Source organism: Rhipicephalus sanguineus, chromosome 2 (assembly GCF_013339695.2).
Source record: "Rhipicephalus sanguineus isolate Rsan-2018 chromosome 2, BIME_Rsan_1.4, whole genome shotgun sequence".
NCBI lineage: Eukaryota > Metazoa > Arthropoda > Arachnida > Ixodida > Ixodidae > Rhipicephalus > Rhipicephalus sanguineus.
The window spans coordinates 85,095,041-85,120,666 of record NC_051177.1 but is presented as its reverse complement, the minus strand read 5'-3'; the positions used below and the strand labels follow the sequence as shown (position 1 = coordinate 85,120,666).

The 25,626-nt window shown below is 43.3% G+C and overlaps 1 protein-coding gene across 1 annotated transcript; it reads right to left on the bottom strand.

The window, feature by feature from the left end:
- Positions 1-1,387: 1,387 nt before the first annotated feature.
- LOC119383273 (electron transfer flavoprotein-ubiquinone oxidoreductase, mitochondrial) lies at positions 1,388-25,594 on the bottom strand. Its single transcript, XM_037651338.2, has 13 exons — positions 25,483-25,594; positions 24,700-24,807; positions 22,811-22,963; positions 21,058-21,134; positions 18,024-18,105; positions 15,487-15,605; positions 14,510-14,587; positions 12,747-12,959; positions 8,596-8,814; positions 7,310-7,475; positions 5,135-5,317; positions 3,015-3,236; positions 1,388-1,718 (listed from the first exon to the last, which is right to left on the bottom strand). Exons 1-13 carry the CDS (start codon positions 25,517-25,519, stop codon positions 1,555-1,557), a joined length of 1,821 nt encoding a protein of 606 aa, XP_037507266.1. The 5' UTR covers positions 25,520-25,594; the 3' UTR covers positions 1,388-1,554.
- Positions 25,595-25,626: the final 32 nt, after the last annotated feature.

The following is a 25,626-nucleotide window of genomic DNA, read 5'->3' as shown; positions in this document are numbered from 1 at the left end:
ATAAAGGACCTGAGCTACAGTTTAGACGGCCAGATACAACTGCTACAGCGTAAGGTTGCGTCCCTAAGCAAGGAGTTGCACGACACACGCCTTGGCAAGCAAGACGAGCTGAAAGCACAAGCCGATGCCTTTGCGAAAGAACGACACGACCTCAAAGCGCAGATTGAGTTCAAAGATGGTGAGCTACGTAGCTGCGCCATACGACAGGCTACGTTGGAGGAAAAGCTTCGCGGAAAAGGCATCGAAACCCGTCTCAAGCAAACGGTTGAGCAGGCAACGTCAACCGGCGACGCTCCGTGCGTTTCTACTTCAAACGGCGGCGTTGCCACTACAGCACCGAAACGCATCGTTACGTTTAGCAGGGGCTCGAACAGATCGGCTTGGTTGTCATCGCAGTATGGTATTCACGCGTTGCAGAGTGCCAAGAGCGATCACAGTGGACTAGCGCACCTTGACGTGTTACGGGACTACGCGAGCAAACGAAAAACTTGCGACTTGGCACAAGTTGTCCCAAGTGCCGTTATATTGTCGTTGCGTGGCCTCGGTGAATGCATACACGAAACCATAACCTGCATCCCAACGACAGATAGCTCTGTCGCAGAGAGGGTCGCCCTAAGCGCGGAAAAGTGTGATGAAGGTTTTGTTTTCGATGTGTTGGCAGACTTGTGCACAGTTGAGGATACAGTACTGCTTGCTGCTGTAGTAGGCTTGCTGAATGCTTTCGCTTTGTCTTCAGAACAGGCATGCTCTGCAATATTGAAGCAGCAGGGCATGCTGACTCACCTTTTGCAGCAAGTTGGGGAAGAAACTGTCACCATTCCAATTTTTCGGCTTCTCGGCTCCCTCGCAAGCGTCGACGACTCGCTCGCACCTTTCTGTTGTTCCTCAGCGACAGTGTCCCGCTGCATGTGGAAGTGCCTGTGCAAACCCTTTGAACACCATGTTACTGTGCCACTCCTCCATGAGGGACTGCATCTCGCACAGCAAGCTTCCTGTATGGCACAGAGCTTGTGCCCGTGCTTTGCCTGGTTTGTCACAAAGATTTCTCAGAACGTCAGAGCCTTGCAGTTGTCCTCGGCTGGCACGCGGAGTTCGAGCGCACTCTTGAGCCGCATCTGCGCCATAGCCCAGAACCAGCCTCAGCACAGACAGCAGGCGTGCCGGCTACTGACGCCGAGCAAGTGCAACTCGAGGCTTGCCCACGCGTGGCCATTTGTGGAGGACGACAGCACCAACCAATCGCCGAGTTCCGACCAGGACTGAGAAGAGCTTGATATGTTAGATTTAACATTGCTTTCGTGATTGATGCGATGTTACAATGTACAGCTACAGAACAGGGACTACTTACTTGATATGCTGCTCTGCAGCAAAAAAAACTTTTCCGGAGTATTTGATGTAAATAATTCTCTTTATTTGTACACCGTCGAGTACTATCCTCAATTTTTAGCTAAAAATATACACCTAGCCCGGTTTCCGCTGCCCCTTGTTGAATTTGTTGACTCTGGTTGCCCGAGTACGCTTGGTTTCTGCTGGCCAGGCCTCGTGGCTGCTGGTTCACATTCCTGAGTAAGCGGGACCACCACCGCTTTCTGGTGTGACCCAGTTGATGTTCTGGCTTGGATCTTTGATATCACACGTTTTGCAGTGTATGCAGTTCTGTGCATTGATTTGCAGTCGCACACCTTCACCTTTCTCCTTGGGCACATATTCGTACACACCTGCAAAAAGTGAAATTAATTAATCGGTGTGATGATAGTGGTGACAAATAATGAAAGTGCAATTAAAATGGGTGCATTCAATGTTGACAAGTTATCTCCAAGATACAGTCAACTATGTCTCACATTGTCATTTCACATTGACGAAAAGAAAAATGGTTTGGGGCTGTTTTCAACAAAAGTATCAAAATGCCGCTGTAGCATCACCTTACCATACAAAAGGCCAAGATACTAGATTGTGAAATTGTCTCCTGATTTGAATTTGGGCTTGCTCTCATGTACGATCTCCTACTGGAAGAAATCCACCCATTATTTTTTCGTTCAAACAGTCTTGCAGTTATAAAAACACATTCAGAAGGAACTTAGACAATGATAATTGACTCCGTAGTAACAATCTTCTATGGCTAGTCATGGCCAACAAACAGCCTTACTAACACACCATGTCAGAGTCACCGTGTTTGAGCCTGTGTGATTACTTCAGCAAAGGCACAGCTATGCCAGTCGTAAAGCGTGACTAGTAAAGCCAGTAGTAGTAAAGACTGACGCAGTTCAAGTTTGCACATTCAGGCTTGAGAAAGTAGTTTTTATGCTACATATTCCTTTCACGATTAAAACATTGAATTTTTGCAATTAAACAGTAGCATAGTAAAACCCAGATTTATAGCAACATCATTGATATAACAAATTTTTATTCAATGCCTAATACTGTTAGTTCAGTAAGAACAGGGAAAAAATGATTATGATTAGGAGAGGAATGTAGATTATAAAAATGAGAGATTAGACTGGATGCACTTACTATTTCAGTCGTACACCACTGCTATAAACTGTCTTTTAAAAATGATCAAAATGGCTTTCATGGGCTAATATATGGAGTACTTTATGTACATATCCAAAATACCTTTAGAAAGCAGCTGGTTGTCTTTAATCTTAAGATACAAAGCTGAAGACATGTTATGCACTATACATAAATGTGGCCATGCTGTGTGGACATAAATGAGGCTGAAAATGATATATGTACACATGTCAGTTTTGAAGTCGCACTCAACACAAATTTAGTGAAGAAGGCACGCAAATTGGGTGAGTTGGTGAGGTTCCATGGTAAAAATATAAAACAGCGCTTTCTTAAACACAAGACGAAGGAAGAAGAGACAGCTCCGTGTGTGTCTTCTTCCTTTGTCTTGTGTTTAAGAAAGCACTGTTTTATATTTTTACCATAGAAAAAATTTAGTGTTGCCTTTCATAAAGTGCGGGACAGCACTACATCACATTCGTAACTAACACACAACAAATTCCGCTTGCCTGCAGGGCAAAATCGCTGCTCTGGTCCATCAAAGATTGCATAATTTCGCTCAACAGGGATTTCATCATTCAGAAGAGTCAGATGGGGTGGCTGATTTCCTTCGTGGTTGGTGCCCGTCAGCGCTACGGAAGACGGCAGGTCGAACGACACCACGTTGTCTGGTTTTGGATACTCGATCGGCTTGAAATTCTTGGCTGGTTCGAGCTTGCTGCTGTCAGTTCCTGCAAGAAGTGTAAATCAATCAATCAGTTTATTTCACCAGAAAATTCTGGATGGTCTTCAGGGCTAAAGGCTATCCTAGGCAGCTTGACCGGGACCCTGAAGACCTTCATATTGGCAGAATATGACATTCACAGCACGATTATGCATATCAGATTATAATTTTAACATATACGTGAATAACACTACATGAATTTCAGTGGGGATCATATTTATATATTTATTTATTTAGCTACATCAAGCAATAAACATAGCATACAGAGAGTTACAGTAGGATTCGCATGAAACGTTTAATGCAACATAATCCGTGATGCTAGGCAGAATGGGATCTTTGTTCTTATACTGCACAAAAACACCATTACATATAAGTGGAAGGATCTTGCTGACAGTCGGTAAAATGTAGAACACAGCATCAGTTTTTCTGTAATGCATGTACAAGTCTCTTTAGCCTTCCCAACCATGAGGCCTCAATGAAGACGGCAAAGTAGCCATATTCTAGCAAACGGGAGACAGAAAAACACATTTTTATTAAACATAACATGGTGAAATGTGCTTACTGACCAAACTAAGATTGATACATATTAGACACTACGCCATAACGAAAGTGGGAGAACTTTACTGCCAGTTGAAACACGCTTGTCTTAACCAGTCTGTGAAACAAGCAGCTGTTCATTACTATCATAACTGGAATTGGATAATTGGAAAAACCTTAATATAACATGCACTGACAAGACACTTTTACTAAAGTTTCTGTGAAGTCTTTGGAAGTACTGGCAGCCAGAAATCTGATTTACTTGTGCTACAGGCCAGACACAAGCTTGACAGGCTTGCACAATTAAATTATCCACCTCATCATAGAGTTAAAACTAGAGCTGTGCGAATAGCAAAATTTTGGGTGCGAAGCAAATTCGAATGTTGAAGTGCTGGTGCGAATCGAATATTTTTCTAATATTTCTCAAATATATCTAGAATGTTTCTCGAATACTTCGAAGTGAAATTGCAGAAAAAAAGTTGGAGAGGATCCCTAAGTATATTCTTATGAGATAGCAACATGAAAGTGTTTCTTTTCGCTAGGTTGATGAAGCGCTGGCGGGGTGGTGTTTCATAGTTGTCTTATCAAGAATGAGGCAATGTAGAGGCCAAATTGTATTTATGTACATGATTTGGTGCAACCAAAGTGTTGCCGACAACACTTTACACGTGATAGGCAAAGATACCATTTCCTCAGCCTCTCCTCCCTTTCAACTTCTGTGGAAGCCAGCTGAAGTGGCGGACAAGGGTGTGCTCCCTTCAAGTCCGGAGTTCCAAATCTGCCTCGTAGATGTCGATATATAAGAACATCTGAAATTTTGGATGCTAAAAAGCTTCGGCGTCCAATTTTTCAGACTTCCTGCCCAAATTTCAGGCCCAAAACAGCATTAATTGAGCCCCCAACTCTGCCACATCTTTCATCTCCCTGTTGAAACCAGCGTTTTCTTGAGAATACATTTGCGACAGTAGCGGAGCTTGAAAGCCAGCTTTGCCGCAATACGGGGGTGTGATGAGGTGAAGCACATTGAAAATCTAGGGACCACTTCCAATCAGACATTGACTGTATTTGTCTTTGGGAAGTTCGAATTGTTCAAATAGTAAAATTCCAGTGCGAATCGAATCGAATAGCAAACACTATTAGAAAAATATTCAAAATTTCGAATATTCGCACACCGCTAGTTAAAACTCAATATAACGGAGCCTTATCTGACACGAAAATGGCTGTCATATACGATATTCATTATAGTATCTGTGTTTGTTGAATAGAGGTTCACACGTAATTAAAGCTACATCGACTTCTAACAGCACAATGTAGCAAAACCAAACTAAGAAGAAAGGGATACAATTTTTTATTATTGAACATGATTACCTTTGTGAGTCAGCGTCCAGGGCTCCTTGCCTCGGCAAAGGAAATAAAAGATTCCCGTGTATATGACCGAGCCGTAAACACCCAGTGGAGTGTTGAAGGAAGGCCGGATGTTCCGGACAGAGTAGAGCTCTTTCCACACAGGACTGTCACGTAGCTTCTGCTCGTAGCTGATTGGTTCCAAACCTGAGGACCAGAATTATACACATGAAATTATTCGACAAAAACTCACCAAGCCATTATGAGACAAACCTGTAAACAAAGTTGCATGGCATTTACGAAACTGCCACATTTATTTACACTATTGCAGGTTGACCTATCATACTCAGATTTGATATCCAAAGTTGGGGGCCAACCTACAATCAAAACAGACATTTACCGCCAGTAAAGGTGAGACAAACGAGAAATTGGGGACACTGCAGCGTGGTAAGATCATTACGTTGGCTCGCCAGCTCTACCTGTAGCATATTGCCAAGCGCACATCTTTTTGCCATTTTTATGTAACTAGTCCGTTGCACGCGTAGCCGCCGCCTTGTGCAAGCCACGCGCTAATAGTACATGGGAACCTTCCAGATTATCTTAGAATCTTCTTATAGGCTTGAGCGTGCAAACACGAACAGTTGAGGTTATTCTCGAACTAATGTGGCCACCAGCGACAAGGCTCGAATGTTCGATGCTGCATCTATAAAATGTCGGCGCGCCTTGCCGTGGTTCAGTTTATCGATAGCCGACGCTCTGTTCGCCGCTATCAGTGTACAGTGTGTATTGCTGTAGTTTAACTTTCCGTTTCCCGGCCACAAGTTCGGTCAAATAAAGAGTTTCATCTTGGACACGCCAACTGCTGCCTTTTTCGACGTCATACCTCGTGACAATATAATTATTCCACATGCTTGTTTTGGAGAAAAATACTAACTTTTTCTTTCTTTTTAAACTTTTACTAAGCCTATGTTCACCATTAGGAGTGCCACTACTGAATTGAAGAGTGACTCTTCTATCAATGATCGACACTCCCATAAGAGCCATGTGCACCATCTTTGGAGTGTCGATTGTTGATGAAAGAGCCGCTGTTCCCATCAGCAGCGGCACTCCTGACGGCAAACAGCGACAATTTGCTCATCCAGTACCAGTAATTGATGGAAAAACTTCTCCTTTTGGCTTTCTGACATGTTTCTTTCTTTCCTTCTTTTGACAGCTATGTTTGGCCTCATAATTTTTTGCCGTCTCGGTGGTGGTAGTTACTGTACTTCAGGTAGCACAATTGCACGTCTGTTTTTCAATCACTGCTAGCAACAGTGCATTGCAAAGAAGCTGATGCTCAGGCCCGTTTCTGTATTTCCTGACACTGGCGCTGCAGCGAACTGGATGGACACTCGTCATTGCCACTCAACATCATCGCTTGTCGGCAACACGCCAAACGTGTCTATCGGTGACACGCTAGGCATGTAGCCTAAAAAAAACGGAGTGCTGCTTTGCCGCATAGCTCTGTTTGCTAACCAGGCAAGATGGTGGACATATGTGCAACTGCGCTACGTAAAGGTATCATATACAGTAACCCTAGGTGGTAGGGGTAATTTACACCACCAAGTGAGTGGGTGGGAGCTACAGTACTGCTTTGTTACAAGTGGAATGACACTGCATTACAATGCTCGCAAACTAATTTAATTTACACAAATGTAAGAGGAAATTTATATTAAAAAAGCTACTCTTACTGAAGGTTATGCCACTACATTGCACAAATATTTTCATTTTCGGATAATGGTACATGTGTTAGTGGAGTTCATAGCGTAAATTATAACATTATAAAGCACCACTGGAGAAATGAAAGACAGCGTAGTTGAGGACCCCAGATTAATTCTGTTAGTACGTGGCTCAATCAACTAATCAAGCGGTTTTTGCATTTTGTACACACTGGAATGTGGCTGACGTACCCACGAATGTGTAGGCAGCCGGTAAACGGAGGCTGTCTATCATGTTCATTGACCCAGACAGTGGCTAATAGTGGCAGCTGACCAGCACAGGTTCACGATGTCTTTCGAGCCCAGTAGCCTGGAGCACTCTCTCCCTTGCATTAAATTCACGTGGCCCCCGTGATCGTCCTCTTTTAGCCAAGGCTGGCTAAGGTCAATTGCAAGTCGCGCAATTGTCGCTCAACTACAAATCATGCCTGAAAGCACTCGCCTTTGGTCGGAGAAGCGTTCTCTCCCGTCAAAGTTTCGAACACGGCTTCAGCTGCAAGCATGGCACTGCGCATGGCATTGTGGGTGCCCTTCACCTTGGGCACGTTCATGAAGCCAGGGCTGCAGCCAACCAGGCAACCACCGGGGAATGTCAACTTCGGGACGCTCTGCAATGTCACATGTCATGCAATGTCAGAGCCGACGAAAGCTACCACTACGCAGTATATTTCCTTTACCAGAGTATTATTTTAAAGATTGCAAGAGGAGACGTATAAAATGCCACTGAGTAAATCGAATTTTACTTCTTCATAGCAACTAAGAGAGTTTAAAGGTGATGAACAGATACAAGCAACATGCAGGAATTGTTTTGTGAACTCCCTATGTGACTTTGCTGAGCAGTTCTCTTACGCTGCTCTAGAGAAGCAGTCTCCCACGCCACCTAGGCACTTTGGTGCTGCAAGAGGCTCCACGTTTTTACACAGAGAAATGTTTTTACCAGAAATATCAGAGACAAGTTTACACAGTTGACCTGCATTTAGGAAACATAAGCCTGAGAAACACTAGTGCACAATCACAGCACAGAAATTTTATCACGTGCAAAAAAAAAGTAATTAGTATTTACAGAAATGGTGGCTATAAGCACGACCCACCATGCTTTGACGAGTTAAAATTATCATCATTCCAAAAATCATGCAAACAATCCTGCATAATGTAACATGAGCAAGGGCCTCCGATCATGTATCTAGTAAGAAGTCCCTCGTGTCTGGCAAAGTTTGTTTGAACCACCTTTGCATTCTTAACAGGAACACAAAGCTCGTTATGCTTTTTTTTGCTGTTGAATTCAGCCCCCGCTGAAACTTGGCCGTCACCGCTGGTAATCAAAGCCACGGCGTTGCGCTCAACAACACAGGCAATAAGTCACTGCAGTAGGTCCTCAAGTTTGTACAAAGTGCTCGGTCTTGCATCTTCTGCAACACACTTTTATTCCATGCTAAAAGAACCTAAATTACAATATACCAACTAGCTCACTCGTACACTGCTGTCAAATATTAGTCAAACTTGCACCGTTGGCCGGACCCCAAGTTCAGCACCAACAGAGAACTGCATTGTACAGGAAAGAATGGCTTACAACATATGATGCTATTCTAGGCCAGTGGTTATTGTACTGTGCTACAATTGCCATAGTGAACATACAAAACAAAGCACATAGAGGAATGGGAATGACACATGAACAATGCTCCTGCCCCACGTGACAAACAAGGCTCTGACATGAGCGAGGAAACGTACCTGCAGGCCACCTTCATTGAGTGCCCTTGCCCCATAGCCGATGCGTTTGCCCCCTTCGAGTATGTTGCGTATGTGGGGGTGCGTCTTGTACCGCTGGAATTCTTGGTAGGGGCTGATGTATGGATTGTGGTAGTCCAAGCCAACCACGAAGCCTATAGACACGAGGGGGGCACCTTCATCTAGGTGGTACATGAACGATCCTCCGTATATGTCCTTGTGCTATAAAATGGTGGCAGAAGGTGAAAGAACATTTCAGTCGCAGAAGAGCAAGGGTTGACGCTTGGGCAAGTTGGTGTGGATTCATTTCAAAAAGGTTTTACAGCGCAAGAACGATTAGGAAGGGACGAGACAACAGAGGTAAAGAGCGCTGACTTCCAACTAGTCTTTATTTTGATAAGAAGTGCATATATACATGGCAAGGGAGAGGGCGCTAGACAAGAAAAGAAAGAAAGGATGTACAGGTGCTGCCATTGTTGCCTCATCATCTCCAATACAGCGCGCATATCACCACGTGTGCCCTAAAACCCAGCCAGGTAATCAATTTCTTGATTTAGAAGCGCAATAGAGGGAGCACTAACGCACTTATCTCCTAGCTTATGTATGAAATCAGCTTCAATAACTTCGCGAGTTAGCTGATCCCTATGACGTGTGGGAAAAGCTATATTGGTCAAACGGGCAGATGCCTAAATGACCGCTTGCGCGAACACCACAATAACGTCTTCAACACGGTCCAGGGTCACATCGGCATTCATTGCCGTGACTGCGGGTGTACACCCGGCTTCAATCAGAGCAAAGTGATGGCGAGGCATAGGGATCAGCTAACTCGCGAAGTTATTGAAGCTGATTTCATACATAAGCTAGGAGATAAGTGCGTTAGTGCTCCCTCTATTGCGCTTCTAAATCAAGAAATTGATTACCTGGCTGGGTTTTAGGGCACACGTGGTGATATGCGCGCTGTATTGGAGATGATGAGGCAACAATGGCAGCACCTGTACATCCTTTCTTTCTTTTCTTGTCTAGCGCCCTCTCCCTTGCCATGTATATATGCACTTCTTATCGAAATAAAGACTAGTTGGAAGTCAGCGCTCTTTAGCTCTGTTGTCTCGTCCCTTCCTAATCGTTCTTGCGCTGTAAAACCTTTTTGAAATGAGAGCAGAAGAGCAGTTGGCGCAACGCTTAGTAAGTGCGAAATGAACCTGTTTTACTTTTGTACAGTCAGACAATGAGACACAGAGATGACTCCAATATTCTATTTCAAGAACCTCTATCTGGGTGCCACTGCGAATTTTGGTTACACACTAGAAGTTGCAATGTGCCATATAGGGAAGGCTTTACCGAAATCATTTTTCAAAGTGATTTGTTACAGAAGTCAGAACTGTACGATTACTGTGCCTTCAGGAGCGGCAAGCTTCACTGCCAAAGCAGACACTCATCCCCCTAACCTTGGCTACCATGAGCCCAAACCTGGTGAGAGGCATTTTGAAAAAAGCACACACACCATCAAAAAAAAAAAAAAACATGAAGATGACTTCGTTGTATGCGGTATTTTGCTAAATATGTGTTAGTCATGATAAGGACTGGCCGTATACAAATAGATCACCTATGGAACCCTGCATCAGTGTACACTGCATTCAACCTGCATATTGGAAGCAAAGGGCACGAATTATATTATTTCCAGCTGTAATGTTTAAAGACGCTATGTCGGTAGGCTCCAACATTCAAATTAGCGCTTGTTTGGAAAGCTTTGAAACCTATTCGAAAATCCAAAAGGTCTGCATTTTGCTTTCAAGTAGGAGACACTGGCTTGTGGTTGATAAACTGTCGAAGAAAGCAGAAAACCAGTGCCAAACGGCCAATGTTTACAACCTAACATTCAGATTTACAACCAACAGAATTGTTGATAAGTCAAAAGGCAAAACGTGTATTGGAAAGAACTCCCATAAAAGCGGGTATGTCCTGCTAGAAAACATTTCTTTTGTGGACTATGCAGTTACGAAGAACACACTTAAATGACCTGGAGAGGAGCACACAGATGCCACGCATCACGAGCACAAAAATACAACACAAGCTGGCATTACGGCGAAGACGATAGCTCAGGGCATAAATACGCATGTAACAATAGGAGACTTCGGAAGATGATTTAGGAAGATAGTTTTTTGATCCTCATGTTCAAAGGACCCTCTCATCAGCTCCTTCAAAAATGCAAACAGTAGGGTACACACAGTGGCTGAAAAGGTGAAACATAAAACGCTGAGTGTGTCTCCCCACAGATACGGAATTTTTCATGAGTTGCAAACTTGCAAGTCTTTTCTTTTTTCAAGAACCCTGCGAGCAATCTATGTGAAATTTTTAGGGGTGTGCGAAGAGTGAAATTTCATCCCGAATCGAATAGTGCCGAATAGTGGCCAAAAATATCAAATCGAATATTGAATAGTATTGTAGCGTGCACCGCCAGTTACATCAAGGCAAAGGAAAAATCAAGAAAGCTGCGGCGTCGTGACAGGTTTGTTACGTGCTTGATCGGGAGCTTTTTTTTCTTCAGTTTTTATGGCCACACAACCATGTTGATAGAAGAGCCACCATTCCATTTAACCACGCCACTCTTGACCTCTTGAGTAACAGAGGGTGGTATGGTAGCTATAGTCGGATACAACTTTAGAAGTCAGCGGCACTTCCTCCTCAAAGGCGGATGAACACAAGCCTGTACCAATGGGCGCGCACTCGGGACTGACGTCATGAGCGGGACGGTTGGTGGCTCCACCTTCGGAGAACATCGGCGCATGCATGAGCGGGATTATTTCTGTCGTCATGGAGGCGATCGACTGCCGCACTTCGGTCGTCTGGGCGGGGCCTCTCCTGACTTCTTAAGTTGTATCCGATTATAGTTTTTTTTTGTCATATAGTCGTACAATACGGCTCATCTGACAACGGTCACGTTATTGTGCTCCATCGCCATGGGTGCTCTGGGCCCAAAAATCTTCAGGCGCCCTTTCACAGCAGTGTTTTGATTGAGCGCCAGAACGACGGGAGCTTCTGAACGAGTGGTGCAGTGCGGCAGTGGTGACTGCGCAGCACGATAAAATTTTCACATGTGAAGCCAATCCTCATGGGTTTCGCGTGCCAAAGTCGGGACGTTTTACGGCACTTGCGGCATACGCAACCGAACTATGCAAGAAGTCTGTACCTTCGTTTTGGAAGTGAAGTTGAGAACGCCTTAAAGTTTTCTCGTGTTTCATTTTTTTACGTGCTGAAATGACATAATCTCCTGTATAGTAAACATGTGCACATTTTTTAACCAGGAAATTGGTGGAAGTTTTAACGAAAGGCCTATTGTAACAATGTTAGCGTTAGTTTTAGCCACCCCACCTTCACCAAGTTGCACCATTGGCCTTTGTCGCGTTTTAGATATTCGTCCTGTCGAATTATTCGAAAGTTCGAATACCAGCTATTCGAAAGTCGAATTGAATTATTCGGTTAGGTAGTATCTGATTCAAATTCGAAACTCGAATATTCGCACACCCCTAGAAATTTGCGATTCCATTGCCTATGGTTACATGCAGTTATGGAGGAAAAAAAAAAAGAATGGAGCAGCCTAGCGCCCACAAGTCAACCTCCTCTGAAGCTGCTACTTCCTTGTGTTCATGTCACAATTCCCCTCATGCTCCTATATCATTTTCTTATCGCTGAGCTCATGGGAAAAAACAAAAATTAACGAGCACGTGCGCCTAGTGTCCACAAGCCAACCTCCTCCGACACCACTCCCCCCTCATGCTCCATGCTCCGGTCATAATTCCCAGCATGGTCCCGTTTCATTTTTTGTGGCTGGGCTTCAGGATTGTCACGTGACGCTTCCTCCAAGTTTTTTCTTTCCTCCATGCATGCAGTGCTTACTGCACCATTTATGAATAGTATTCCACAATCCAAGCAACAGATTTCGATTACAAGCACCGGCAGTGCGTCAGACCAGGGACTGTCATGCCAAGGAACTTCCAACATGTTCGTACAGCGCAAATTGAACGAGGACAGAGGAGAGGACCCAACACAGGCACTGTCCTCGTTGAATCTGTGCTGTGCAAACATGTCGATATTGAATCGCCGACTAGACCAAGCTACCATTCTGCCAAGGAGCTGTCACAAGCAGAACTACTCACGAGTGGCCAGCCAATGCTGTGCATGACGAGGCCCGGTTGGTGCTTGGAAGGGTCCACCTCCCACAGCTCTTTAAGACCCAAGCCATACGTCTGCGGCTCGCAGTTCTCGCGCAGCTTGAATCGCTTGAACAAAAGCTTCGCCAGGCTCCCATGGCAGCCCTCGGCAAAGATGGTGCACTTGGCATGCAGCTCCATGCCTCGCTCAAAATTTTCCTGCACGTCAACAGGAGGGGAGAGTTTGAAACACTGTGCTAACATGTGGAAACTGCTACTTAGATGCGTACACTTCGCAAGCAGTGTTAGAAAAATACTTTTTCTACAGATTTATAGGCAACAAAATTGTCTCGATGGCTAGTGTGTCTTGATGCACAATGCGCATCAAGACACACTTGATAGCCATGAAGCACAGGCCATATGAAGGAACACGTGGGTGTGTCCTCTAGCCCGGCCATAGAATAGCAAAACTACAAAGCATTGTTTGCCAGTTACTGTACAAACAAAAATGTTCACCAATAACTGCATTTAACTGCATTGTAAGCAAGACCAAACACAGACAGCATTTACGATCGGCAGCTTTACCCAATATATACCATATCAAATACTTTTTATTAACCCTTTGAGGCTTTCTGCCATACATGTACAACACCACCTAACAGGCACCAAAGGGTTTTTGCCGTATATGCACACCATTGCCTGTATGTTTAAAACGCGCGCCTTTTTCGATCATTTCTCTTGCTTGGCATGTGCTGCCACACTTCAGGAATACGTGAAATTTTTTTAATGTGCTGATGTCTCTACAATGTTTTTTTTTTTGCTTCCCAAAGCAGCGTGCAAACTATCGCTTGGCCATCCGAGAGCGTTCGCGATGCAGCTGGTTTAAAATGCGCGCCTTTTTCGATCATTTCTCTTGCTTGGCATATGTTGCCATGCTTTGGGAATATGGGGAATTTTTTTCATGTGCCGATGTCTCTGCGTTAATGTTTTTCTCCTTTTTTTTGTTTTGTTTTCCAAAGCGGCATGATGGCTTTCACTTGCACATCAGAATGCGCGCATGCGGTGTGGCTGGTTTCGGTTTTGTCTTTTGGGTGGTTATCGCTTCTCACGCTCGCAAAGCTGTTGGCTGTCTGGTTTCTAATCTCTCAAAGGGTGATCGCTTGTGACTCTATCGTTTATTGCTCCCTGGGGCACGATTACATCTGCTTCCGTGCGGTGCTAAGTTACAAAAACGCTGCCGCCATGGTTGTGTTTCCTGTTTTGAGGAGCACGAACATTTTTTATCGGAAAAGTACTCTGGTGCGCTTATTTTGGAATGTCTGTGAGCTATGTTTAATACAATGCATAATTTTTCTTTATAAAAAATCGTATAAGTGTTCTTTTTTTAGGATTATGCTTGATGTTACTACAAATAAACCATGTGTATGTAACAACAAAAATGATTTTTCTGTCACTTTACAGTCATGCAAAAAAATTTTCCCAATTTTTTTCTTGAACAGAATTGTATAAAGAATTTATTTCAGCAATAAAAAGATTCCACATTTCTGGACTGCATTTCACGAAAAAATTCAACCCTCAAAGGGTTAAGGAATAATTAGCAAAAGTGCATCGATGTGACATTTCAGCCATTAACAGGTGGCAAACCAACCAGTTAAGCCCCGACTTAATACCCAAAGCATGCCCACAAATAGGATTGGCACTTGAGAACTATAATTGATGGATTCTGTTATCGTTTCAGTGCTGTACTTAGGAGTACACTGTATGCATACCTTCGGCGAGCCATCCTTTGCTATGCCCACGTCGTTTGTCGCAATACCTTTGACGCTGCCATCATCGTGGTACAGCACCTGCAGACATAGGCTGAGTCACTATTTCACGCGTCTTTCAGCAAAGGGGTGAAGATCTGCGAAATATCATGACCCGAGCACTTTTATAGTGTGCCTAGTATGCTCCACAACAAAATGTGACCAGACAACCATAATTAATTTAAAACCCAATCTAAGGGAATATTGGCATGTAATTACATAGATCTGCTAGTAAAATCACTGCTAGGAATTAGTTACTGAAATGTTTAAAACCAACACTTGTGCTGTGCAAGAAGTTGGTGAGATGGAAAAATTGTCAACCACCTGTCTGTAACACGAAGCTACCTGAAAATCTGCATGCATTTCTCAGAAAAAACGGCTTTCAGCCTAAAAAAAAAATGGTTCTGGTCCAGGACTTGAGCCCGGACCAATGCCTTCATGGGCATCCACATAACTGATTCGCCAAAAAGTCAGTGCAGAAGGTTCTAAATTTATTTTATCCTCCCAGGGTTCTTAGCCACATGTATATAAATGTGCAAAAACAAGTCACAACAAGTAATCTGCTGTTTCTGAAACCAGCGAAGAGCATGACACTGGTACTACGAAAGTCTAAATTGTACCAAATGGCAACTCTGTTTCAGAGGCCCTTAGAATCATAGGCATGTGCACAAGGGGTCAACAAAGGCGGGGGGGGTCCATGCCCCCTAATTCGTTGTCTTTGCACTGCGTTCTGATCATAAGGGCTTCAGAGGGAGGAGGTCAAGAATAGGTGGAGAGGTGCGGAACCCCCCTCCCCCCCCATCAATCTAATGGAGAGAACCCTGTGTACGCCTATGCTTGAAATTCACGTGAAGATAACAACCGAAAATACAGGCGAAAATGTTTTAATTGTTATAAAGGATGCTACGCAATGCCAGAGTGAAAGAAATGGTGGAACGCACCTCATGGGCAGCGTATCCTGGGTAGACTTCAACGCCCAACGCCTCCGCTTGTTCGCCAAGCCATGCCACGATGTTTCCAAGCCTTACAATGTAATTTCCATGGTTATACATTGGCAGACCTGTGCACCACAAGAGGAGACAAAAAAGCTGCGAATTGCTGGGACCGTGACACTGCAAACGAAAAGCACAATGTTGGGTTTTACGAACACAACAGCGAACCAAAGTACACCCCCAACCCAACCTAATGTTTGGCAGAGAAACGCAAAATTTTGTTTTCCAGTAAAAACATATGCGGCCCATGTTTCTGCCAATTTGCATACATGTTGGTGAGAAAATCTGGTGCAAATATGGCACTGACATCTCTTCTATGCATATTGCCGAACCGTAGGGAAGCTTACTATTTTAGCTTTTGTTGCTTAGAGAGGATGGAAATTACGCTCAAACCACACACTGCCGACCAACCTAAACAGCGCTTACAGAAAGCCTACATGCAATGGCGAGTGAAATAGTTTTTCTAAGAAACTGTAACTGACAGTAAGACAGACATGTTTTAACAATTCTGAAAGCCATAAACAAGTGTTTTCACATGCATATACAGTGAAACCTCAGTGATACGGTCACAGCTGATACGAATTTCGGGGTGATACGAATTTTTCATTGGTCCCGGCCAAGGCCCATTGGCCTGCAGTGTAATGGAGTACGGTTGTTGCGAACCGATTTTCACCCAGCGACGTTTGATATGAACGTACGCTACCGCCCAGGTACAAAGAAGTGCTGTCCGCGCTGTCGCAGAAGACACGCCAAGCAAGTGCGAGCATGGGAACGCAAGCGTGGGCATACGCACCGAGCGGCCAAATCGTCAGAATCATGGTGTAAGAAAAACACTTTTCTTACGGTCAGAATAAACTTTCAGAGATGCGTCACGGCCTCCGAGATTGTGTGCGCGAATCTTTCAGGCTCTGATGTGCCTCCGTGTGCCTTCCCGTTTAGATTACAGAGGACATTAGTGCCATGCTTTTTTTTTTCTAACGCGTCAATGCGAGCTGCTGTCGTTGTACTGTGTTTACGCGTGCCTGCCTCGTGCATCAGATATCCCATGAAAGGTGGACGAGGACCGAAAGGCCTCAGAACGTCAACATGAGCGACCGTTGAGGTTGCACTTGTGCGGGCACGGCTGTAAATCTCCCAAAAAACATCCCCAACACCTCCGCAATAACAAAATCATAACACAGGATTGTGATGCTGCAATTTTGTGGCCTTGATTCATCGCGTCAAAGCACTTCTTTTGTTACTTTCGCTGCAGTACTCCGGCGTCATGCAAAAAAAGCATATTAAAATTTGGAAGGGGCTACTGCTGTTGTGGGTCACAATGCACCTGGTTCATTAATTAAATATGCGCGTACGGGCCGTATATTTACGAGTACTGGTGTGATTGCCGACATCTAAAAACTTAACTGACAATCATTCAGGGTTCTTCCTGATGTTGCTGCGGCCCTGAAAAACAATAAATGAAAATGTACGCCAGCTTTCTTTTGTCGCATGCTAATTTTCCATGCTTTCTGGTGATACGAATTTCGGATGATACGAATATTTTTGGTGGTCCCGTGAGATTCGTATCACCGAGGTTTCACTGTACAATGTGCAAGATTTAAAAGCAGCATTCTCCCTTTTAAATATAACGAGAATAGAATGTTGGGCACATTGGTAACAGGACAGTACTCACGAATTGAAACACGATAATTCAGGGCTAAGTAATGCACATAGTTTCTTTCTCAGCATCTACATTTCGTGTCATATTGGCATAATTTTGACTCGAACACTAGTATCAGAGTCAACAATACCTTTAACAGCCATGTTTGCGGTGTCATGACACGGTTATCACTGGCAATTGCTCATAACAGGCATAATAAAAAATATATATATATCACTTTTCAATCTGTGAGTACTGTACATGGCTAAATAAACCCCTTTCATAATCCACAACTGCGCATCCCTGTGCTGCATATTCACTGAACTAATGATGACACCTGTCATGCTTCAAGGGGAGAGGAGGTCCTAGATGCATGTACTGGGGCTTGTCACTTATGTGTTTTTGTATCGTAAGAGCTGTGGCTACATTTTCCACGTGATAGTGCAAGCGAACTGCACTTGAACATGCTGTTTACAGAAGTGACTAGCTGCCATTAGTTGGGCTAAATGCATCGCAGGGAAGCTAGCTTTACAATTATGAAAAGGGCCTATTATGGTAACTATAACAATTTGTACATTAAGCAGCTACGAGGTTTCTGCTACAGTCGAGCCCGCATATATCGAACCCAAACCTAATGAATTCTTGTGTATATCGAACAGTTGTGAAATCCCATAGAAATATTTTCAATATATAAAATATCTTACACGTCGAATTACTTATATACCGAACTTTTTTTTGTGATCCCCTTTAGATTTGATATATCCAAGCTTGACTGTATAAATGGCTCCTCGTTTGCCTGCAAAAGCAAGCGGGAAGAGAGAAAAGAACACAAAATTAACAAACATACCTTTGAACACTGGGATTTTGAATTGGGACTTTTCAGTAAGGTAATAAAATTCATCTTTTTTCACCGGCGTGTGCAACGGGGCCTACACAGAAAAAGAATAACAGAAAGAAAACAAAGTAATGATAAAAGTTACACTAACACCGCACAACATGAGAAAGCCTGTACAACAAAAGTTTACTGGTCTACAATGCTAAGCACCTGTTCAGCTGTTCTACGAGCAATAACTGCAAGGATCTCATTTTCTTCAACAATTTTTAGCATATGCATGTCCATTTCATGCTCCACAATTACCAAATTGTTATGATGGTTGAAACATGCACTAGGATCCTAGTGCATGTTTCAAAATATTTTATGTGTCTTTTGGGGAGTAAGATTTCTACTAAACTGAGTGCAATACAAAGTAAATCAGCATATCATGATAATCTGAACTGTGTGCAGTGCAACAAAAATGGATGTTCTAACACCATTAGAACAAAAGCTATGGTATGTCCAACATTCACAAGTGAAATCCACCTTAAAATTGACTCACTCGCGAATCTTCAACATACCATAACTTTTGTTCAAATGGGTTTAGAACATCCATTTTTGTTGCACTGCACACTGTTCCGATTGCAGATTATTGTGATATGCTGATTTACTTTGTATTGCACTCAGTTTAGAAATAATCTTGCTCCCCAATAGGCACATGAAATATTTTGTATTTTAAAAACTACACATTATACTAGAAAATTTGAAATCAGCACACAAATATACATAAAGTTGTCAAGTTTCATCAAAATCAATCAAGAAATAAAGCAAAATTTTTAAGAGCAGTGTCCCCCCTTAAAGGCAAGCGCTCAGAACACGAATTGAGTAAACACCACTAATGGAAAGATTGTTTATTGTATTGTCTAAAACGAACTTTGTTTTTCTCATTAAACATGGATTTATGTTTTTATTTCTTCCCTCAGAATTACTTCTGGCGCTTCATGTGGGAAAAAAGTGAAGATGCACTTGATGGTCATCACGGGACTTTTTACTGGTGTACGCTATTGTCTCTATATTAGCGTTGAAATGCAGCCCACTTTTTATTATAATCTTTTCTAACTTAAAGCGTGTAGATATGCCTTCATCTGTACTGAGCAGAACAGTGGCACCGCCTTCGCTTGACATATGATCTAATGCTCATGAGCAGCAGCATGAACATAGTTAGCTGAGGATCTGGTGGCACCTGCCGACAAGTTGGAGATGTACACAGAGCGCCTCATGGCCTCCGCGATCAGCAGCACGTTGCCGGAGCTAATCACGGAAGCTACAAGCGCCTGACTCGCGATGCAGTAAAGGAACCTCATGTGACGACGAGTGTTCGGAGAAGTTATTCTACCTGCTTTTATAATTATTAAAAAAAACGATTGAAAATATCAGTATGATGGTCGTTAACCACAGTTTCACTCACTCCTGTGCAAGCAGAACCTTAAGCGCAATGAACAGTTTGTGAGGAGGGCTATTGGCATCGCTATCGCTTCACAGTGTTGCTGGAGGACGCCTTCGTACATGTTTAGAGGCTTTTCAGATAAAAAAGATACTGCTTATAAAATAATCACGTGCTTTTGGGATCAACCGCTGCAGCTACAAACACTACAAAGAGTGAGCTTTCTGTTTCGACATAAAAAACTGGGTCGAGAAAAAAAAACGGCTGTCAGTCCTTTTAAGAGTATAAGATACACGCTTTCAACTGTGCTGGAATTTCTGATTGTGCTATTAACGTCAAACTTTCTTACAATGCAAACTTGTTCAAGAAAGTATATTTGCACAGCAGCTATGGAATACCATAGCACTGGTTCCAAAACAGGTTCTTTCACTCGGAAGAGCCTGCCTTGTGTCAAGCAATTACATCTCAGGTGTGCACAAATGCATACAGTGAAAAGTGTATGCATACACAATGCATACAGTGAATTAAAATATGCAGAAATTGAAAATTTAAAACAGATATATGAATGTGAAGGCAGCATCTGCTCTTTTCCAAGCAGAGAGTGAGTGCATGACTTTGTAACATTAGGCACCGTCATGAGGAATCTCCTATGTCCACCACTGGTTCCCAAGCTTGCCTATTGCTCCGGCCAAGACATAGAAGGCATGCTCACAGGCATATGTTGTAAATGTTGGCGAGAACGTGCAGGGTCCACTCTGCTAAATCAATGAGACGGAAATAGGAGCAAGGATGAGAGCTTACGCCTGATTACGAGCTCGCGAAGTATGAAAATGACGACCATGGAGCAAAAACAAAGTCCAGTTTGGGTACCTTATGAAGCAAAATAAGTTGCCAAACATGCTGTGTGTATTGAATGCCCGGCTTTTATCCAAGGCAGTAAGATACACACTGCAGGGGAATTCTACAGGGGCACTGGATGTGCACAGTGAAAGAAGAAAAGGCATAGTAGCGCATGTGTAGGGCAACAGTTATGCTATTCTAATACCACTGACTGGCCAAGTTACCACAGCTGATAGATGTCAATCCCACCCCATACTCGTATGAGGGTAAAGTGACCTCTACCAGCCTTTCTCAAAGCAACGACACCACCCACCTTGACCTGTACACCTTCTAATGTCTTCCATACGCTCAGAGTATGCTTGAACTTAATGTGCAGCGTTTAGCAAGTTGGTTTTTCGTTATGATGACCAATATGCAATTCTAAATGAAGTACATGAAGAGACAAGAATGGACTTTTTTTTTTAATGTTAATGGAAGGTACCCATTTGACTGTGTCTCCCCGTGCCCGTTCATCCTATTGTTATGCACTGATCGTTATAAGGCTTGTGTTGATGTTGAAAGCCAAAATCCACATTCTTCTATTCACTTCCAAGTGCCCCTGCAAAGGTTTAGCTTTATCTAAAGCTACAAGTATGCTCCTTTTGTGTTAACAAATATGTAAGGAAGAATGCTATTAAAATTATCTGTCACGTTTATGATTTCACTGATGATTTGCACAACCATGACAGCATTCCAAGATAAACAGCTAAACATAACATAAGCGTATTAAGAGTGAAAACCCACCCCTCTCTCTTTCCAATCAGGGAAGAGCTCCTGGAGGGGGCCAGGTTCGATGCAGGCTCCGGAAAGGGTGTGACCACCTGCAGCAAGAAGCAGCCAATCAAAACAATTCCGCAGAGCCCACTCTGACTTGTGAGGACACGTATATGTTCATTTTCATATGCCAGGGATGAAGAACCCACAAACAAAAGAACCAGCAAAAATAAAAATCAGATCACCCATTTTAGTTTGCAGCCTGACGGCTTCCTCAAATGAAAATTTCTGAAGTAGAACCAAACTTGAATCACATGGGCTTGGAACTCCCAAGTCCTCTTCCAATTTTCATCAAAGGAAACAAGTGGATCGCCGTAGCAACAGGTTATGCAACAAGATATGCCATTACACGAGCAATGCCAACCAGCCGCACTACAGATGTCGCCGCCTCCTTACTCTAAAACATCATCCTGCACCACGGTGTCCCTTGCCAGTTACTTACGAATCGTGGCCACTGCTTTCTATTCAAGGTTGTTGCTGATCTGCACTGCTCTTATTCTACAGAACACAAGATTTCCACTGCGCACCACCCTAAAACAAAGGGCCTCACCAAATGCCTGTATCGTACACTAATTGAAATGTGCATTGCCATGTGCATTTCTGACAATCACTGTGACTGGGACGTCGCTTTACCATACATCACTCTTGCATATAATTCATCCCATCTTGATGCCATTTTACCTTTTATATGTCTTTTATACACTCTATCTTGCCCTTCGACAAGGTGCTACATTCCGAACATCAATTTGAACCATCCAAACAACCCCCTTGATACACCACTGCCACTTAGTATATAATTGAAATGCCTCGTATGTGTCCGGGTGCCGCATTTTAAAAAGCATGAGGAGTGCATTGCCACGTTTCTAAAACTTGGCAATGTGTGTTAGTATTCCTCTGAAGTTCTGCATGCAGTGATTAAAAGCCCCACCTGACAGTTTTAAACATGAAAGTGTCACTTTACACAAAAATCTACCACTGCTAATAATTATGGAAAATTGAGCCTTGTCCTAATAACAAAAGCTGTTCATGTTCCCACTCCTGCATGGAGCATGATGCATCTGGAGTGTGTCCAAATAGAAGAAATTAAACACTCACAGGGTCCCTTATACATTCGCCTAAGTCAACTAGTAGGCCTTCCCCGCTCACCTTCGGAAGCTTTCTGCCCGACATGGTTTTGTACTGCCTCCAGGATCAGAAGCATTGCAAACTTTCTTCACGGACGAAGGAAACACAGCGCTGACCAAAAGTAAAAATATATTCTTAAAAAGACATTTCGGCTCCCACACGGGAGCCTTATTCACATTGAAGAAGGCTCCCGTGTGGGAGTTGAAACATCTTTTTAAGAATATATTTTTACTTTTGGTCGGCGCTGTGTTTCCTTCGTCCATGTCTTTCCCTGGCTCAGGTGGGTTTCCATCAAACTCTCGACTTCATAAACTTTCTTCACCTCCCCTGGTTTTGCAATGCCTTTGTGATCGGCCCGTCGGCGACGTGGTGTCACATGACGAGATCGTCATGTGACACCACATTATGCGACGTCAGGATGACGTCACATGGTGATGATGGGATGATGTCACATGGTGACGTCATCACATGATGATGATTTTTTGCATCACTCGTGTTGACGCCACCACCGCCGACGACATCGGTCAATTTTTGCATTTAGTGAGGCATCTAAGGCTTTCGTCTTTATAAACAAGAGGAGAAAGCTATAGTAACTTACCAATCTGACTGGCCTTCTCCACGACGCAGACTCGGAGTTCCTTGCCCGCCTTGGTGGCTAACTGCCGCAGATGAATGGCTGCCGACAACCCTGCTGGCCCACCACCAACGATGACCACGTCAGACTCATCGGAGGCACGGGTCATGTCCACTCCTGCAGCAATGAACAATGCGTGTGGACCATCAGGTACATTTTTTTCTTCCGTAGCCACAGAGCTTCCAAAACAGACTGGAGTTGCAAAAAAACTAAGTGGTATTTGTAAGCACCACACTTAGTGAACCTATGCACCCAATCTTTTCTCTGTGTTGATGGCCGAAGATGGGGACAGGTGCTCATATTTGAGGAAAACAACTTTATGACAAAGTCTGAGAAAAAAAAATACCACTTTTGGAGAGGAACTTGAGGCTCGAAGCTAAAATTAAAAGTTCTGAGATCATTTTCAACATAATTTTTTTTAACTGATCACATGTTACACTCACCAAACTTATTCACAATCACTTAGTAGTCATGATCAGCGAATTGCAAATATCCGTTTTAAGACAATTTGTTTATTTTTTCCCAATATACATGACATTTAGTAAATTTTAGTGTGTGAAATGACCATGGGATGGCAACACATCAACAGAGGCAGTACATGAATTGAGAAGAAACTTTGGGTATTTTAACTGTCACATGTGTGCTTACTATACAAGCAGAATCCTGAAAAAACACTGCAAAACTGAAAAATGCTCATGACCAAAATTTCCCAATGCAAACTGATTTTGGCGCTACGGCAGCTGTGCCTCCACTGCTTTTAGCAAACAAAAGAAACTTTTAGTAAACACTGGAACCATTTTCTAAAGTGTGACAACATGTATAAGCATCATTGCAAATTGGAACATTTTTGCCTTCTGTTGATGTTCATTTTACAGTGAAACTTGCTGGAAAATCAGCAGCGTTTCTTTCTGTTCTATCTTGACTCTACGCTTTCATTTCTATGGCATTAGAACAGTGTCAGCCTACACTTAGTGCTGCGTGACCGATGCTGGTAGAGAACAATGAGCAAGGACAGAAACCTAGCTGACTGTGGTCACTTTCATTTTTTCAGCAAGTGCTATGGTTATAAAACTCTTCAGCCTACCTGGTTTGTATATGTCACAGCACGATATCTGACAACCGAAACATAACAGAGAGTAGTATGAGGTGAAATTCATGACCTGCACACACAACCTTAATAGGGAGAATGTATAATAAGAAACGGCTGATTGTAAGTGCATTGCACACACATGCATCAGGATGTGTGCACATTCATTTTTTTTACATCTTACTACTGCCTGAAAGAAGTTACCCATTCAGATAAATGAAGTACACTTTCAGTACTTGGTCCATTTTGCACTCAACTTTTGGTCTTGGACAATTTCATTAGCTGTTTCCCTTTGCCTGAACGTTACAGGCATCACTATCCAAACTTTGGCCAGTGATAATGTAAGGACTCAAATGTTTTTGCTTGATCCCATTCCTTTTTTGTTATCTGCCATTCATGCTTGGTCAATCCCAGAAATTAAGAGGGCGCAGTACTGCTTGGATTAATGATAAGTGCGAAAAGAAACAATGAAACACACACATTACAATATAGTGGTACTCAACCACTACAGCATTCTTTTTCCAGTGAAATCTTTTCTATTTTCCTACCTGCTGAACATATATGCATGCTGAATATGCATGCAAACATTCCCTTTACAGTTGCCAACCACTGCTACTCCGCGTGATTCTGTGCAAGTGGTGGCAAACATTTCATGCTATTCTAAAAGCACTGAAAGTTCCCCCTAATCTACGGAGCTCGATCAATACAAGAAAACTTTTTTTTTCTTTCTCTCATTTCCTCGTTTCTTGGACGAAATATATTTTACCTTTCCATCGAGGATCTTTTTCCCTGGGCACGACTGAGTAATGGGTGGTGATTCTTGCAGGATCTTGGTGGCACCAGCGAAGGCCATGGTTTAGGATGGCTCCCCTCTCTGCAGCAGAGTACAACGAATGTTTACGCGCACACGAACTTATGACGTAACTTGACACGCACTGGGAGGTCGCGTCCGCTCGAAGCAAAGAATAAGTACGCGGAAAACTTCAGCTAATGGACACGCAAAACGAGGTGCAGCGCGAGCTGAAAGGTTGATCAATTATCATGCGAGCGATAACACCTACATCCGTGTTCTCAAGATTGTGAGGATGACCTTAACTAGGCAGCTGTTTCTCGCGGTCAGAGCTCCCAATCGTATTCAATCGTAATATTTTCTCCTTAGTACACACCGAAACCGTGGCACACACGATTTCGGTGCATTTGCTCACGCTGACACGTAAGGTTATCCTCTTCAAGGAGCCAAGCGGGCGGCTTTCATTTTTCGGTTAACATCCGTTACCTTGACCCGCTTCTATTGCCGCTATTGTAGAGGGTTTATTGTTTTTAGAAACAACAACCATTTGCAAAAGCGCACGCTTTCTTTTAAGCGTCTGATGCTTGGAGCCAGAGTAAATAACCGATTCAATGAGCAATGATCCGCTGTAATCTTTCAGTCCAACTTTGACACAGGATGGTACAGAGGCATCGGCACGCTGTTGACAGGGCCAGCGCGCGTTGCAAACATATGCATCACGTTCCACACGCACAAGAAGGTACTTCGAAGGCATCTTACGGAGCACAGCTGATCGCAATTTTGTACAAGTCGCCATGAACCATGCCTTGATGTGAATCCAGCCGGGGCGCAGCGCCTCACATGTTCAGAAACCAAATAACGTTGTATTCGTGCAACCAGAGAAAATAGTGCAACCGATTTCTT

Excerpts from the sequence above, each read along its gene's own strand:
- LOC119383273 (XM_037651338.2), bottom strand. The coding sequence starts at position 25,519 with ATGGCGACTTGTACAAAATTGCGATCAGCTGTGCTCC. Across the intron at positions 8,815-12,746 it reads ACAGCATTGGCTGGCCACTC|CACAAGGACATATACGGAGG; the intron begins GTGAGTAGTTCT and ends ACCATTTTATAG. Across the intron at positions 1,719-3,014 it reads GCAGCGATTTTGCCCTGCAG|GTGTGTACGAATATGTGCCC; the intron begins GCAAGCGGAATT and ends CACTTTTTGCAG.